The 13,717-nt window shown below is 34.6% G+C and overlaps 1 protein-coding gene across 7 annotated transcripts in view; it reads left to right on the top strand.

Annotated features, from left to right (window-relative positions):
* Window positions 1-13,717, top strand: part of ARB2A (ARB2 cotranscriptional regulator A) — a 465,105-nt gene that overhangs the window by 400,610 nt on the left and 50,778 nt on the right. Inside the window, exon 11 of one of the 7 annotated variants that reach the window (XM_037012004.2) lies at window positions 2,092-11,937. The exons of the other annotated variants lie outside the window; for them this stretch is intronic. Coding sequence (XP_036867899.2) covers window positions 2,092-2,120 — 29 coding nt within the window. The 3' untranslated portion in view covers window positions 2,121-11,937. Of the gene's footprint in view, window positions 1-2,091; window positions 11,938-13,717 lie in introns of those variants that run through there. 7 annotated transcript variants of the gene reach the window in all.

The following is a 13,717-nucleotide window of genomic DNA, read 5'->3' on the forward strand; positions in this document are numbered from 1 at the left end:
ATTACTGTGCAACACATTTTTCCAATGAACACACAAAATAAGTTGTGAAGAATGTTCACCAAAAAACAGTTACACCATGGTCTACAATTAAGAAAACTCTAAGTACCTTGCTGTTTTATCAAATTAATTGATCAGTGACAATAAATGATCTCTTAAAATATTTGTTACTGGATTGCCTTCCTTATTAAAAATTTCTTCATTAGGGTAGAAATAACCTTTGGAACTAAAACTATTCCTTTATGTGTAATAATCTGAAGCTATTTGAGTATATTAAGAAAATATTGAATAGTTTAGTTTTAATAGTTAACAGATATTTCAGCTATATCATACATTTAAAATAGGTCAACAGTCAAAGTTACATCTGACATTTGGAAAAATCAGTTAATATTTTTGTAAGCACTATGTACATAGTTGTAAGTGTACATTGGGCTCCTAGTTTAGGTCTTTCTCTCTGTTTTTTACTTTGTCACCAATAGTCTCGCCATTACCATCATCTAAAATGGTATTAGGTACAAGAGGATGCGCCAAATGTTGGCACATAAGGCCTGTGCCTGGCCTCAGTGAGCTCACACAATGGAACCAAAAGAGGCATAAAATAAATACATAAAAGATCAATACCAATAAAGAGAGGAGATCATAATAGTTCTATAAAAAGTGGTTCAGGTAACAAAGTCAGGGCTTGCATACTATGTTCATTTATTGAGATGATAGAGCCTGAGCTGGGTTTTATCAGAGAAGTTATCAATAATTTAGGAGAGAGAGGAAGTCATTTTAGGCAAAGAAAAGTAGTGGGATCCAAGACAGAAATTCACTGACATTTTAGCTGGATTTATTTAGGGAAGTTGTTAGAGAGAAAGTGGAAGAGGAAGGTACAAGCAGCATCTAGAGGATCTGAGGAGTTAGAACTTTATACAGAATCAAGGTTTTTGAACAGGGAATCGCAGTGAAAGCAACATTTTTGGCAGATAAACAAGCCACTGCATGTGCAGGATGGGTTGGTGGAGAGAACCACTGAGAGACGATTACAGGAGTTTGGGGCTACTGGTACCCAAACTGTGCTTCTTGGGATACTGATTTTGAGATGTAGAGATAATAATAAAAGCTCCTCTTGGGGGGATTTTTTCTTAATGAAAAAAGGAAACATTGCATATTAAATTTTCCTCTTGGAGTTACAACACACATTAACACATTAAAGGCCTTTACCAAAGAAATCCATAATTTCAAAAATGTATTTGCACATAAAAAGCTTTGTTCTTTGTGTTATCTGTTCATAAACATATCATTGCATTCTACTGAAATCATTCAATATTTAGAAATTTTGTTCATATCAATTACCAACTTATTAAGAATTCTATCAAAGAAAGAATAAGAGTAGAGGGGAAAAAATGAAACTCAAATTTTTTTAGAAAGGGACTTAGACATCATTTAGTCCAGACCCTATCCTTAATTTTGATGATCAGAAACTGTCACATGACTTTGACACCCTTCTAATCAAATTAAGTATTACCTTTAATGATACTTGTTTACCAATCCTCTTTCCCTCAATAAATCATAAAATACCCAAGAATAAGATTAACCTATGTCTTAGCATCTTTGTAATCTCTACCTCTGGCTCATAGTAGGTGGTAGAAAAATATTTGTTGAATTCAAAGTAATAAGAAAACTAGAGTTTGTCACTTGCCTGTGGTTACACAGATGGTAGCAGGGAAGATACATTAAAACTAAGTGAAGTTGAAGAACTATGTATAAAATTTTAGCTCAATGGTAAAGAAATGTGGAGACAAGAGACCAGGTATATTCTAGATACAACCACAAAAACAATAACAATATGATCTTGATCATATTGCTAACCTCTCTGGGCCTCTTTTTTCTCATCCAAGAACCAACCCCAAAATACTAGGAGATCTCCATTTTTTATTACTATAAAATAATAAAAAATCAGCTGTGATTTCTTTATACTGGAAATATATTTGTATGAGGGCCCATTTTAAATACAGAAGACTTTATAAGTATTTACCTCTTTATATTTATACTTATGTAATATTCCTGGACTTCACAACTTTTTCTATTTTCTTATCTTTCTCTTTTCAGGTTTATCAAAGATGATGGAATCTTCATAAGTGTACCAATGTGTGTGCTTATATAATATTAGGACTGAAAATTTTAAATCTTAAAATGTGAAAACTCCAGTTGTCAGAAGATCATAAAGTCTTTACTTTTAAGGACTGTTAAAAATCACCTTCTGTGAGATCTCAGCTTTGGGATTTTTCTGACATTTCAAGACTTAAATTTGAAAGTGTAGAATCTCTATAAATACAACATTACCACAAGCCCAAAAAAGTCAAGAAATGCAAAAGGTTAGATTCTTACTAACTCCTCTCCCACATTATGCTCTAAATTGAGTTATGCATCTTAGAGTTAAATACGTAATCAGGAATGCTTGATGTGCAATACAATTTAAATTATGACATATTAAGTTTTTCTCTTTGAATTTTGTGGAACAAAGTTGTGTATATAAATCACGCAATATCACATTTTTTCTACATGCCCTTAAGGCTTTTTTATGTTTTCTTCACATAGTCCCCTCATTTACAACTTTATCTTGCTGTGGACTAACCATATGGGAAATCCACTATTTTAAACTTAAGCTATTTTTGTGGTGTTACTGCATAAGAAAATGCCTTTCAAATAGAAAAATTATATTTTTACCAGATTATATAAATAAAAATTAATTTTTTCTAGTGGTCATTTCTTGGTTCAATTCAAAGTATATAATTTTTAATCCCTAAATATCTCTAGAAAGTCTCCATTGTCATGGCCAAGTAAGAAAAAGGAAGCTAGTGAAGGAGACGTGCCATGAGACCTGGCCATTTTCAACATGTTGAAGATTTAAAATTCTCTGTAATTTACATGAGACATATAAATGAAAGGACAGACTTCAGTAGGAATTTTTTTTTTTACTTTAAAAATAGGGTATTTCTCTCCTGCAGCAGCATCTCACATCTCATACATATGTGCATATTTAGTTTTCTGTGTAGCATTCAGCCCCAAGAACACTAATTATAATTTTAAATTATCAATAAGATACAGGCTTAAAGTACAGTAGATGTTAAATTTCATATCACTCCTAAGATTCCCCATCTAAAAGCAACTACTTTTTGCCTTTATTTTCATTTTTAGAAAATTCTTGTGAACTTTGCAGTCACTTATGCTTTGCCTTTTAAAAGTTAAAAAGGCTCTGGATTTGTGTGCAAGCAGGTATATTGCTTTTATGGATAAGAAGGGTATTACTAATGGTAATTCATCTGTACATTGGGGGTGCAAGTGAAAAACGAACACATGGCCCTCAGTTCACACTGGGCCACCTGACGTGTTTCTTTGAAGCCCCCTGTTGGAAGTGTTTACAAAATGGCTTGCCACTGATTTTCTGGTGTGCCTGCTGCTGTGGTTTACCAAGAAGCCTTGGTCATACTGCATTTAGATTTTTGTTCATTTGTTGTCTTTGAAGCAGTTCTCGTGCCCACCTTGATTATGGTTGCCCCAGCAAATTTTGCCAAATGGTGGTTCCCTAAATTCTGCTCTTGTCCTATGAAATTGCCACCCTGATTTTTATATTTTTATATTTTTCTGTAATTTCGTTGTCTTTTCATATTTAGTACAGCACAGACCATCATGTTGAAACTTCTCAGGAACTAAAATGTAATTTCTAGAGCAGGTTCTGCTTTGGGAACCATATACAAAAGCTAACACTTCCCTGTAAAATATCATTTCCTGGATTTGGGTGCTGTATTAGAGCCATCTATATCAGCTAGCTTCCCAAAGAATATTCTGCTCTTTTTGCATAATGGGATTATTTCTGGAAATGGCTCTCTTAGCCCAAGATGTGCCACCCTCTCAAATCATATTTGGGTCCTTTCAGCATTTTCAGTGTGCTTTGGCAATCATTTTCATTCATTATCCACTCGGTTGTTCCATCATTACTCTCTGATACACAAAGACATTCGGCTACACAGTGGGTAAGAGGTAGAGGTAGGAATGAAAACCCCAGGACAAGGACCAAGGCCCAGTTTGTCTCTCCTTGGCTAAATTCCATTTTGGATAGCTCATAGTTTTTCTTTGATGTGTGGGTTTTAATTGCTTTTCTCTAAATATAAGGCTCAATTGGTGGGGGCTTGTGTGGAGAGAGCCATTTGCCCTTCCCTGAATTAAAAAACTGAACATGATTAATACTTTATTTTCTGTAAAGAGCCATGATGTAAGAGTGGTACAAAAAACGTTATTTTTGACTGCCCAGTTTTGCCCAAGCTAGTCCCTAATTTATATCATGACCTCACAATAGCCTTTTGTGCCCGCCTGGCCACAAAGCTTGATTATTTTGTAATTTGATCTTAGTGGGGATTCCAGCCGTGCTTCCCTGCTCGTGGGCAGCAGAACGTGGCAGCGTGCCTGCTCACTTGCCAGAGCTGCTGTGATCACATTACGCCTTCTCAGCATTTCTTACATTGGCTGCCTATGAAGTTCAGAGAAGCTTGAAGTCAGCCCACTTGAGTTTTACAGCCCTTAACAGAGACAGAATAGGAACTATTAGAGAGCTCATGGAATCTTGATTTCTTGTGTGTCTAATGTTTCTCCAATTTAATGTTATTTTACAACTATCAGAGGGTTTTAATTTTCAGCTTTTGGACATTCTGTACCATGTTAAGGATCTTCATCAAGGAGGAGAAATTCTACTTTTTGTTGTTTGTTGTTAACAAATCATTGCAGGACACCCTAATTAGCAAAGCAGTCTTCTATCTGTATTATTTTTTTAGCCAAATATTTACAGAATGATGACATTTGTCAATATCTTAATGAGATGACTGCACCCCGTTGAGGTTACAGAAGGAACACACAGTGTCCAACCTGGCGCTGTGATATGATATGGAAAATTCAGAACCCATCATGCTTTCATTTCGTTTATCCAAAAGATAATTGAGCACCAAGAATGTGCAGGCCCTCCATGAGGCACTGGAGATAGACTAGTGAGCCAGATACACAGTCCCTGCCCTCCTGAGCTTACACTTTAGGCTTGGAAATGAAAGCTCTTCATGTAGTAGATGTATTTAGAAGCTTTTGAAAGATTATTAGAATAATTCCAAATTGTATAAAATGTGAACCAGAGAAACTGAGATTTGGAAAGAACTTCAGTACTCTTGTTACAAATAGACCCTCCTTCCTTATATAATGTGGAATCCCCTCCTCTGTGGCATTTGTTTGTAGGAGTGAACAAAATATGCGATTCCTGTTTCGTTGTTCAAAAAGGAAGAAATCATGATTATGGGTTAAGATATAATCTAAACTCCCATCAGAGCTCTATTAAAACAGTTTTGTTTTCTGACATTATCATTCATATGTTCGGCGGACCAGCAAGAAAGCTTGGAAAATGAAGCATAAACAATGTGGTGCCGGTTTGCTTTAAAATCCCTAATATATGTTTTGTAAACAAAGCTTATAAAACTTAGTACTCTACTAATTAAATAACAAGAAAGATTTTATGAGTACATGAAAAGCCAGAATTTAAAATGCCTTTAGGGAAACAGGTGCTGTAATGACATCACTGTGTGTCACACAGCTTTTTTTTTCCGTGATACTACATTTGATCATAATGGAAAGAAATTGATTCCAAATGTGTTTTCTTGACCTCCTTCTCCATTCATGTTAGTGCCTAACCTTAAATGATGTTTCTACAATCTCGGTTGTATTTACAGTAATTATATGCATAATGTAGCATATTATTGTCCGGACTTCCTGTTTAATCAGTACAGAGCTTCTTACAAGTGCAGCTGAAAAGGGCAAACAAAATTAAAGCTTTATATACCAAAACAAGTTTGATTTGCTAAGCTCCCAGCATTCCAAAGTACACAAATTTGTTCCACTAAGTTTTCCGATGGCTTGCAGATGGGCAATGATTAATCAGAGAGCTAACTGTGAAGTAGTTTGCAATTAAACTGGAAAGCTCTGAAGCATGCTAATTGAATCAGAAAATTAGAGACACTGAACAGTAATTGGCTATTTCTCATGCAGCAGGTGCCAGGCCACTCATCTGTGGAACAAGGTATTTAAGGCACATTAGCACTAGTAAAAATACTTCTTGATATGGAACAGTTAGATTTTCTGCTCATTTTCACCATGGATGTCAAAACATACAGCTGTGCTATCTGGTACTTGCAATTCATGTTTGAGGAATTTAAGTTAGGTAAACATATGGGAGAGAAGTGCCGGGCAACCTCTAAGTGCACAGGAAACATTTTAGAAGTGGAACTGAAAATGAGGAGCTGAGGTTTTGTTTTCTTCAACTGTATCGCTTTTGCTTTCTTATTGTACATATTTAGATATTGATCTTTCTGTGTTGTGTTAGTTTAAGGCAACAACAGTATAAATCTAGTACTGCTGTGAGCTTACTGGATGCATAAAACCGATTCATATCATGTCTCAGCATGAGTTTATATCTTCTAATTAGTACCACCATTTTAGAGAGTGAGCACATGCTATGAAAGTTTGTTCGCCATGTCAACTGGGACCAGGACATGTAGTTTTTCTTTAGTGGAACGATCTGTCATAGGATCATGAACAACTGTAACCTAACCAGTGGGTAACCAGGCAAGAATGGGATTTAATAAGTTCAATTATAGCAATTTTTTTAATAATAATCATTTTCATATTATCAAGGGTGGGGCATATGACTTCTGTTTCCCATTGCTTTAACTAGAGTTCAGATTGTTATTAGAAAGTGAAAAGTACAAATGAAAATAAAAATATACTAAATTATACTGTGTTGGGAAGCAGAGTATTACAATATTCACATGCTAATCATATTACTTAGCAGATGACTGTAGAAAGCAGTGCGTTCGAACCAAGAGACATAAATTATAAATTGCAAACAGCGCATAGGGGATGTTATAACTGTTTCTCATTTAAATTGAGGCAGGGAGTTTTCTCTGCACAAATAATGTCCCTTCATTAAGTTTTAAGGTCTTTTTTATAGTGTTTTATTTAAATATTTGGCAACATGTTACCAAAAAAGGTTTTAAGTGGAACACATAGGTTTTTAAAAGTACAACGCACTACAAACATACATTTTATATCTTCAAGCTATAGATTTTCTTTTTTTTTTTTTTCTTAAAGCAGAAACTCCTCTTTGGTAGGACTCCCTCTCCCCCCTCCCCCCACAATAAGCCACATACATTTTGCATTCTTTAATTTGAAAGCAGCTCTGAAACATTTACATGATCAATGTCTTTTGCTTGAGGGATAAAGTTTTGCTGTTCCATGGACAAGTGAGAACATATTGATCATTTTATTCTATTTGCTATTTCTAAATTCAGTATACCTCTTGAGTTGATAAGCGAGATCGAGAGCATATTCTTTTTTGTGTGTGCTGGTTGTAGCTTGTTCTCAAGATCCAAGATACATTTTTGATTAATCACGAATGCTCTGAGGTCATGGAGAGCAAATGTGTTTGTGGAGTGTCAGCTGATGCTGTCAGATAAATGTCTTAAGCTTAGCCAGGGTTCATGCCCCAGCTTTAGGCTGGGCCAAATGTCCCCCCTTGTTTAGGAAGATAACAGCTACACTGGAGGCGACTGAGCTGTTTGCTCACTGCAGGGCTGACCTTGCCATATGGGGCTACAATCAGGTGAAAGAAAGAGTACAGATGTATTCATCAAAACTTTCAAATTTAAACTTTTCAAAATTTAAACTTTTGATTCAGATGACTTGGTATCCACTAATTTTCATTCTAGGCTTTAATTCTAGCCTAATTATAAGTACATTTCTTCAGTGTTTCCTGTTAGGTTCCTGAAGATGAATAAGTTCTCCAGTATTGCTCTTAGCATATCCTGAGAGTATTTTGACACTACCTGTATGTTATTGAAATACTCCAAAAGGATTAAAATGCTTATTAGGATAAAAAGGATCTATTTTTTTTGGATATGTAGTAGACATTATCCTTGCTTTGTAGTTTTTTTTCAAGCCCACCACATAAAAATATGGTCTGGCAAAGAGAGGTCACTCGTGTTACTGACCCTTGTCCATGTGCCCTCTTATCTTCAGAGGACTCATTTAGTCACATTTACCCCCACTTACAGTAATTTGTCTTCTTTTACTAGACAGAGTGTATAAATAGGAAATAATGACAAACCTCAACTAACACCTGGAGAGTGCTTAGTACCAAGGCTTTCTCTGAGACCAAAAGCAATGGGATTGATCACATGGTGATGCATAAATAAATGAACTCTCTGTGGGCTGTTTGGGGGCATTTGCCGCAAAATAGCTTTAAAAAAGTAGTAACTGCTTTTCTTCCACCTTATCTCTCAGTTCTTTTCTCCAAAGAAGGTGGTCTACTTTGCTTTCCTCTCAGTAAGTTCGTACTGCCATGGGTAAATCATCAGTGCTAATTAGACAAAATAATGCTGTTTAAAAAGAAAGAAAGAAAGAAATGACACATCTGTCATGAACTCCCACCAGATCTCTTGGAAATGAGACATTTTAAGTATTTTATGCTGAACACAAAATATCTTGAGGAAATGGATTTATATTCTATATTCCAAAACAAAACTATCAGTGTCAGAGAGCAGTGCTGCTTAAAAACATTCCATTTTAAATTATTTTATTTAAAACTCCCTCACACTGTAATATGAGTTCTACTGGCCATATATTAAATCCATATTTGAAGTAGGGAAACCTAATGCAACTAGAAGAAAAGGAAAGATATTCTTTTAATTTTGAAGACCTTTCCTTTATTAAGTGATAGTTAAAAAAGTGTTACATTCAGTATCCAGAGACAACTATGTTTCATGTAGATTGGTATTAGTGAGCCAAATGGATTTTGGTTTCGTTTGATTTGGTTTCTGCACTGGCTGAAATGACAGACCAAGTAGAAGTGAAAGAGACTGAGGATAACTTCTATAGTTGAACATTAAGCTTCTGGTAATATGATTAATAGAGTCAAATCAGATTGTGATTTTTTCTATGGCCTTCTAAATTTAATTTAAAGATGAATAATAGTGAATGCCTAAATCATACTTGAAAATGGCTAATTGTAAATAAGGAGATTTTAAAATTCTCTTTTCTTCAAATTTAAGCACAGTTTAGTTCTGGATTAAAGCTTTTGGTTATTTTATAAAGTATTCCTTACCCATCACCCTAATTTTTTCTTCTTTTCCTCATTGTCTTAAGAAATGCTTTTTATGTGCTAGGATACCAGTGATGCATACAGCAACATTTGTCACTCTTTTTTCCGAAATTACTGCCAAATTGTGGTTAAACCTTTATTTCATGTTCTTCCAAGTTCTGTCATTTAAAAAATATTGAACATTGTCATTCCCAAGCAAGATCTAGGAAGAGAGTTGGAACTGTTTGATTTTTCATATGGAAATGTATTGCGCTGTTTAGAAGACCAGTAACTGATAATGACATAACAAAATACTTCCTTAAGATTTGGAGATAATTCTCAGCAGGATTTAGACCCACCTATGGAAGGGAATAATAAAATAAAGTGATCTTGAGCAAGACTCACTCAACTCTTCCTCAAAGTTCCTGCCTCCTTAGTCAGTGTTTACTACTGTGCCTTCATACTTCCACTGAAATGAATAAGCTGTAATATATCCTAACCCTTCTATTTTTCTTCATACTGTCTTCTACCTAGATGCTTTTCCTAGCTAGCTATTTTATTTTCTCCCATTTATTAAGTTTCAATGATCATTTATTTCACCTACCAACCAGTCTAAAAATTAAAAAAAAGAATGAGTATGTTAAAGTGATATTTTTCCCAAGCTTTAAGTCTCTTATGAAGTATAAGAGCTGTTTGAAAAATTGTGGTGTCACCTCAAAAACTCTGGAAAGAAACAGCTACTATGTATCCAAAAATTTTTCCATAAACCAAATTTTGCTTTATTTCTTAAATTATGATGGTATTTTCAGTTTCTGATTAGAGTTGCAAATCCCACTTTCTATTAATCAAATATTGGGGGTGGTTTGAATTATACATAAAGGTTTTAGGGAGATGATTCCTCAGCTCTTGCTATTTGCTATTTAGAAGAAATTCTCAAATATTGTAATTCTACTTCAGTTCACTTTATCACCCAAAATTACTTTTTTACATTTGAATTTTTATCTTTATTCTTTACTTCACATAACAAAAAACTTAATGCAGGGTTTTCTGTTTCTCTATTATGAATCTTTATACTTTTAGTTGATTAAAAAACTAGTAGTAAAATCACTATTGACAATTATTGCCCGGTAAAAATTGATATAGCAGTAATAACAACAGTCTGTATTTTCTTACTATTTTGGCTTCTTCTAGTTTCTGGGGGGTTTCAAACTACCAAAGTCCTGTCTGATAAAATCTATGCAAAATATTTTAAGGGTTTATAATGCTTCCCATATTAATGAGGAAAACAATTCATCATTTTCAAGTGTATAATCAGCGTCAGCACTTTGTAAATCACAATCAAAGCCCCGAAACAGTGGCATTCCGGATGCTCCTGTAAGGAGCCAAAGAAAAAAATCACTTTCCTCTTATAAAGCATATTTATAAAAGCCCAAGTAAGAAAAAAAATTCAGTACAATTATTTAAAATAGAGAATTGTAAATGAAAGTAATGAAAAACTTTTCAACATTGTAATGTATACAATCACCATTGTGTTTTTATATGTAAACAAGACCGACTATTGTCCTTGAGAAAGTCTCTCCCTTTCTAAACTCACCATTTTTCATATTTAGAAATGTACGAGACATAGTGTATTTATAATCAACTCATTATATGTAACTAAATAAAGCAAGTAAAGAATGAAACTGTGCTTTAAATTGTTCCTGTGTGAATATTCATTTTGTGGGAATTGAAATAATGGTTTTTTCCTAGACTTTATGACATTGACGGCATTTCTAAATGGAACTAACAGACATGGTGTATGGCCCTGAATTATGCTAAGTATATTTCCTTTACCCTCAGAAAAAGGTCACTGAATTCACTTCAGCCTTGAAGGTCCACAGATTTACTGTACACAGACCAAGGAAACAGAAAGAAGGCAACTGCTCCTGGAGTCCACAGAGCTGGAAGACAAAGGGAAGGGTTAGATTGTTCAGAGATTCATAGACCTGTAGTCTGAGTTTTTATTTGAGATTCTCAAGTTGGAGAGTGAGAGTATCTAGAGAGACAATGGATTGGTGGGGCAGCAAGAGTGCAAGCAGCTGACCACTTAGGAAGCTATTTGCGGTAGCCTAGGCAGGAGATTATGGTGGCTTGAGACGGTAGAAATGGAGATAGGAAGAAGTGTCTGATGTGTCTTAATCATTTAGATATAGTAAATGAGGGGATAGGAAGGATGATTCCTAGATTTGGGGCTTAAACATCTGAGTGGTATCATTTACTGAGACGAGAAAATCTGCAAGAGAAATAGCTTTGAAAGGATATTTCAAGTAAAAGTAAAATTTTAGCATTTAACTATGCATGCTCTTTTTATCTTTAAGCATTATTTAAGGAAATAGTCTAGAGATCAGAGAAAGATTTAAGGAAGAAAAATAGCAAATGCATGACTTTAGAAGTTCTCTTTTACCAGCACATGAGACTTCTAACATGAACTAGAAGTTATTTGACTAGAATGTAAGGATCTAACAACAGTGTCTGTGACCAGGGTATAAAACTCACCATTGATTAACATGGGCTATATACACCCTCAGACTTAACCCCTTCTGACCAGTGCAGGATTCATGCCAGTATGCAGATCAACTGTTTGCTGCTATAGTGGGGAACATTTTTCAATAGCCTCAACTTAACAGCAAATACATAATTTGAAAAGCAAGTTCTCTTTTCCTTGATTTTTCTATTAAATAATTGTTACAATATTTTATAAAGAATCCACAGCTTAATGTTGCCTTACAAATTTAGGAAATCTCTTGTATACTTTTTTTTCTTAGTGGCTGAGTAACCCTTTGCAAAAATAGGTTTTCTCCAGTCAATGAAACTTGAAAAAAAAGTCTCTCATACCATTTCTCAGTCAGGTATTCAGAAGAGATCTTTCCAGATATTAACTAGTTCTTCTACTTTCATGAGAGTATTTTTATCATTTTAGTGTTATGGTACAGTTGTCTGAAAACCATACCCTTCAATTGTTGAGTTTTATCACTTTTTGAAAAGGTAACTTTTGTTTTGTTGTTGATATTTTGTTCATGTGTCCACAATTTGAAGGAGCAAGGTTATCTGATTTGACAGACTGGGCTTAATTTTCATTTTTCATGTGGTGGGAAATACAGCAGTAATAAGGAAAAACAGACTTGGGAAGGGACAAATTTGGTATTTTACTTCAAAATGCAAATTAGGATGACTTTAAAAAATTATAGTCCAGTCAAGTAAATTTAGATACTTATGAAAGTATCAATGTTATATGGAATCATTATTGAAACATTTGAGGATCACAAATATCTGTGTAATTATCAGCTTGCTTTTGTGAACATCAAATTATAGGCCAGTCTAGTTTCCCACATGGCAGATTGACAGACCTAGTAGATTGAGTAGGTGCAATGTCTGCATTATATATTGACACTAGTAAGCTTTCCATTGTCTCTTTCATGGTCCGATGATCAATAAGGAGGGAACAGGATGAATGATAAGACAAAAAGAGAAGACTTTGATAAGAGGCTGGTCTTACCAAATGTAATGATGAAGAAGAATAAAATTCATAGTGAAATGAATTGGAGAATATCCCTAGATATATATACTCATGCTGTCCCCCCGTTACTAAAACTCAAAAAAAACATGAAATAACACCTTAAATTCATTAAATTAAATGGATTCTGATTTGCATTTTCTTCTTTGTCTTATTTTGGTATTTTAGAAAGCTCCCAATTTCTTCCTCCCATGTTGTTTTTCACTCATCTGTGGAGCATAGGAACAAAGGAAAAACTGAAGGAACAAAACAGCAGCAGAATGAGAGAACCCAAGAATGGACTGTTACCAAAGGGAAAGAGACCGGGGAGGGTGGGTGGGAAGGGAGGGATAAGGGGGAATAAATGGCATTATGATTAACAAACATAATGTAGTGGGGGGTGCACAGGGAAGGCAGTACAACACAGAGAAGACAAATACTGATTCTATAGCATCTTACTACACTGAGGGAGAGTGACTGTAATGGGGTATGTGGTGGGGACTTGATAATGGGGGGAGTCTAGTGAACATAATGTTGCTCATGTAATTGTACATTAACGATACCAAAATAAAAAAAATTTTTAAGTCAAAAAAGGTCATACTATAAAGAGGAGAGAGAGTAACTAAGTAATAAAGAAACATGTTCACTGCCAGAATTTTTTATGTATGCAGCTCATCACCACGAACTGATATGCTTAATCCCATAACTCTTACTATTTTTGGCAGTGTTTCATAGTATGGATTATGGTATGGAGTTTACAGATTCATTCCTGGACTCTAAAAGGAATAAAAATTCAACATTTCCCTTAATGAACCACAAACTATGCCACATTTCTTATATTTACAATTCATGAATAAAATTTATTTTTTAAGATTTTGGCCAGTCATTATACATGAGAGTCCATGTACATAGTTAACATCATTTACTAATACTCTTCCATTTTGCAGCACTACACCAAAACTGGAACTCTGAGGTAAAGGTTCCTGAACAGTGACTTTTGAGCCAAATTTAAAGAAACTAAGAGATACACCTGT

Source organism: Manis javanica, chromosome 1 (genome assembly GCF_040802235.1).
Source record: "Manis javanica isolate MJ-LG chromosome 1, MJ_LKY, whole genome shotgun sequence".
In the NCBI taxonomy this organism is placed as follows: domain Eukaryota; kingdom Metazoa; phylum Chordata; class Mammalia; order Pholidota; family Manidae; genus Manis; species Manis javanica.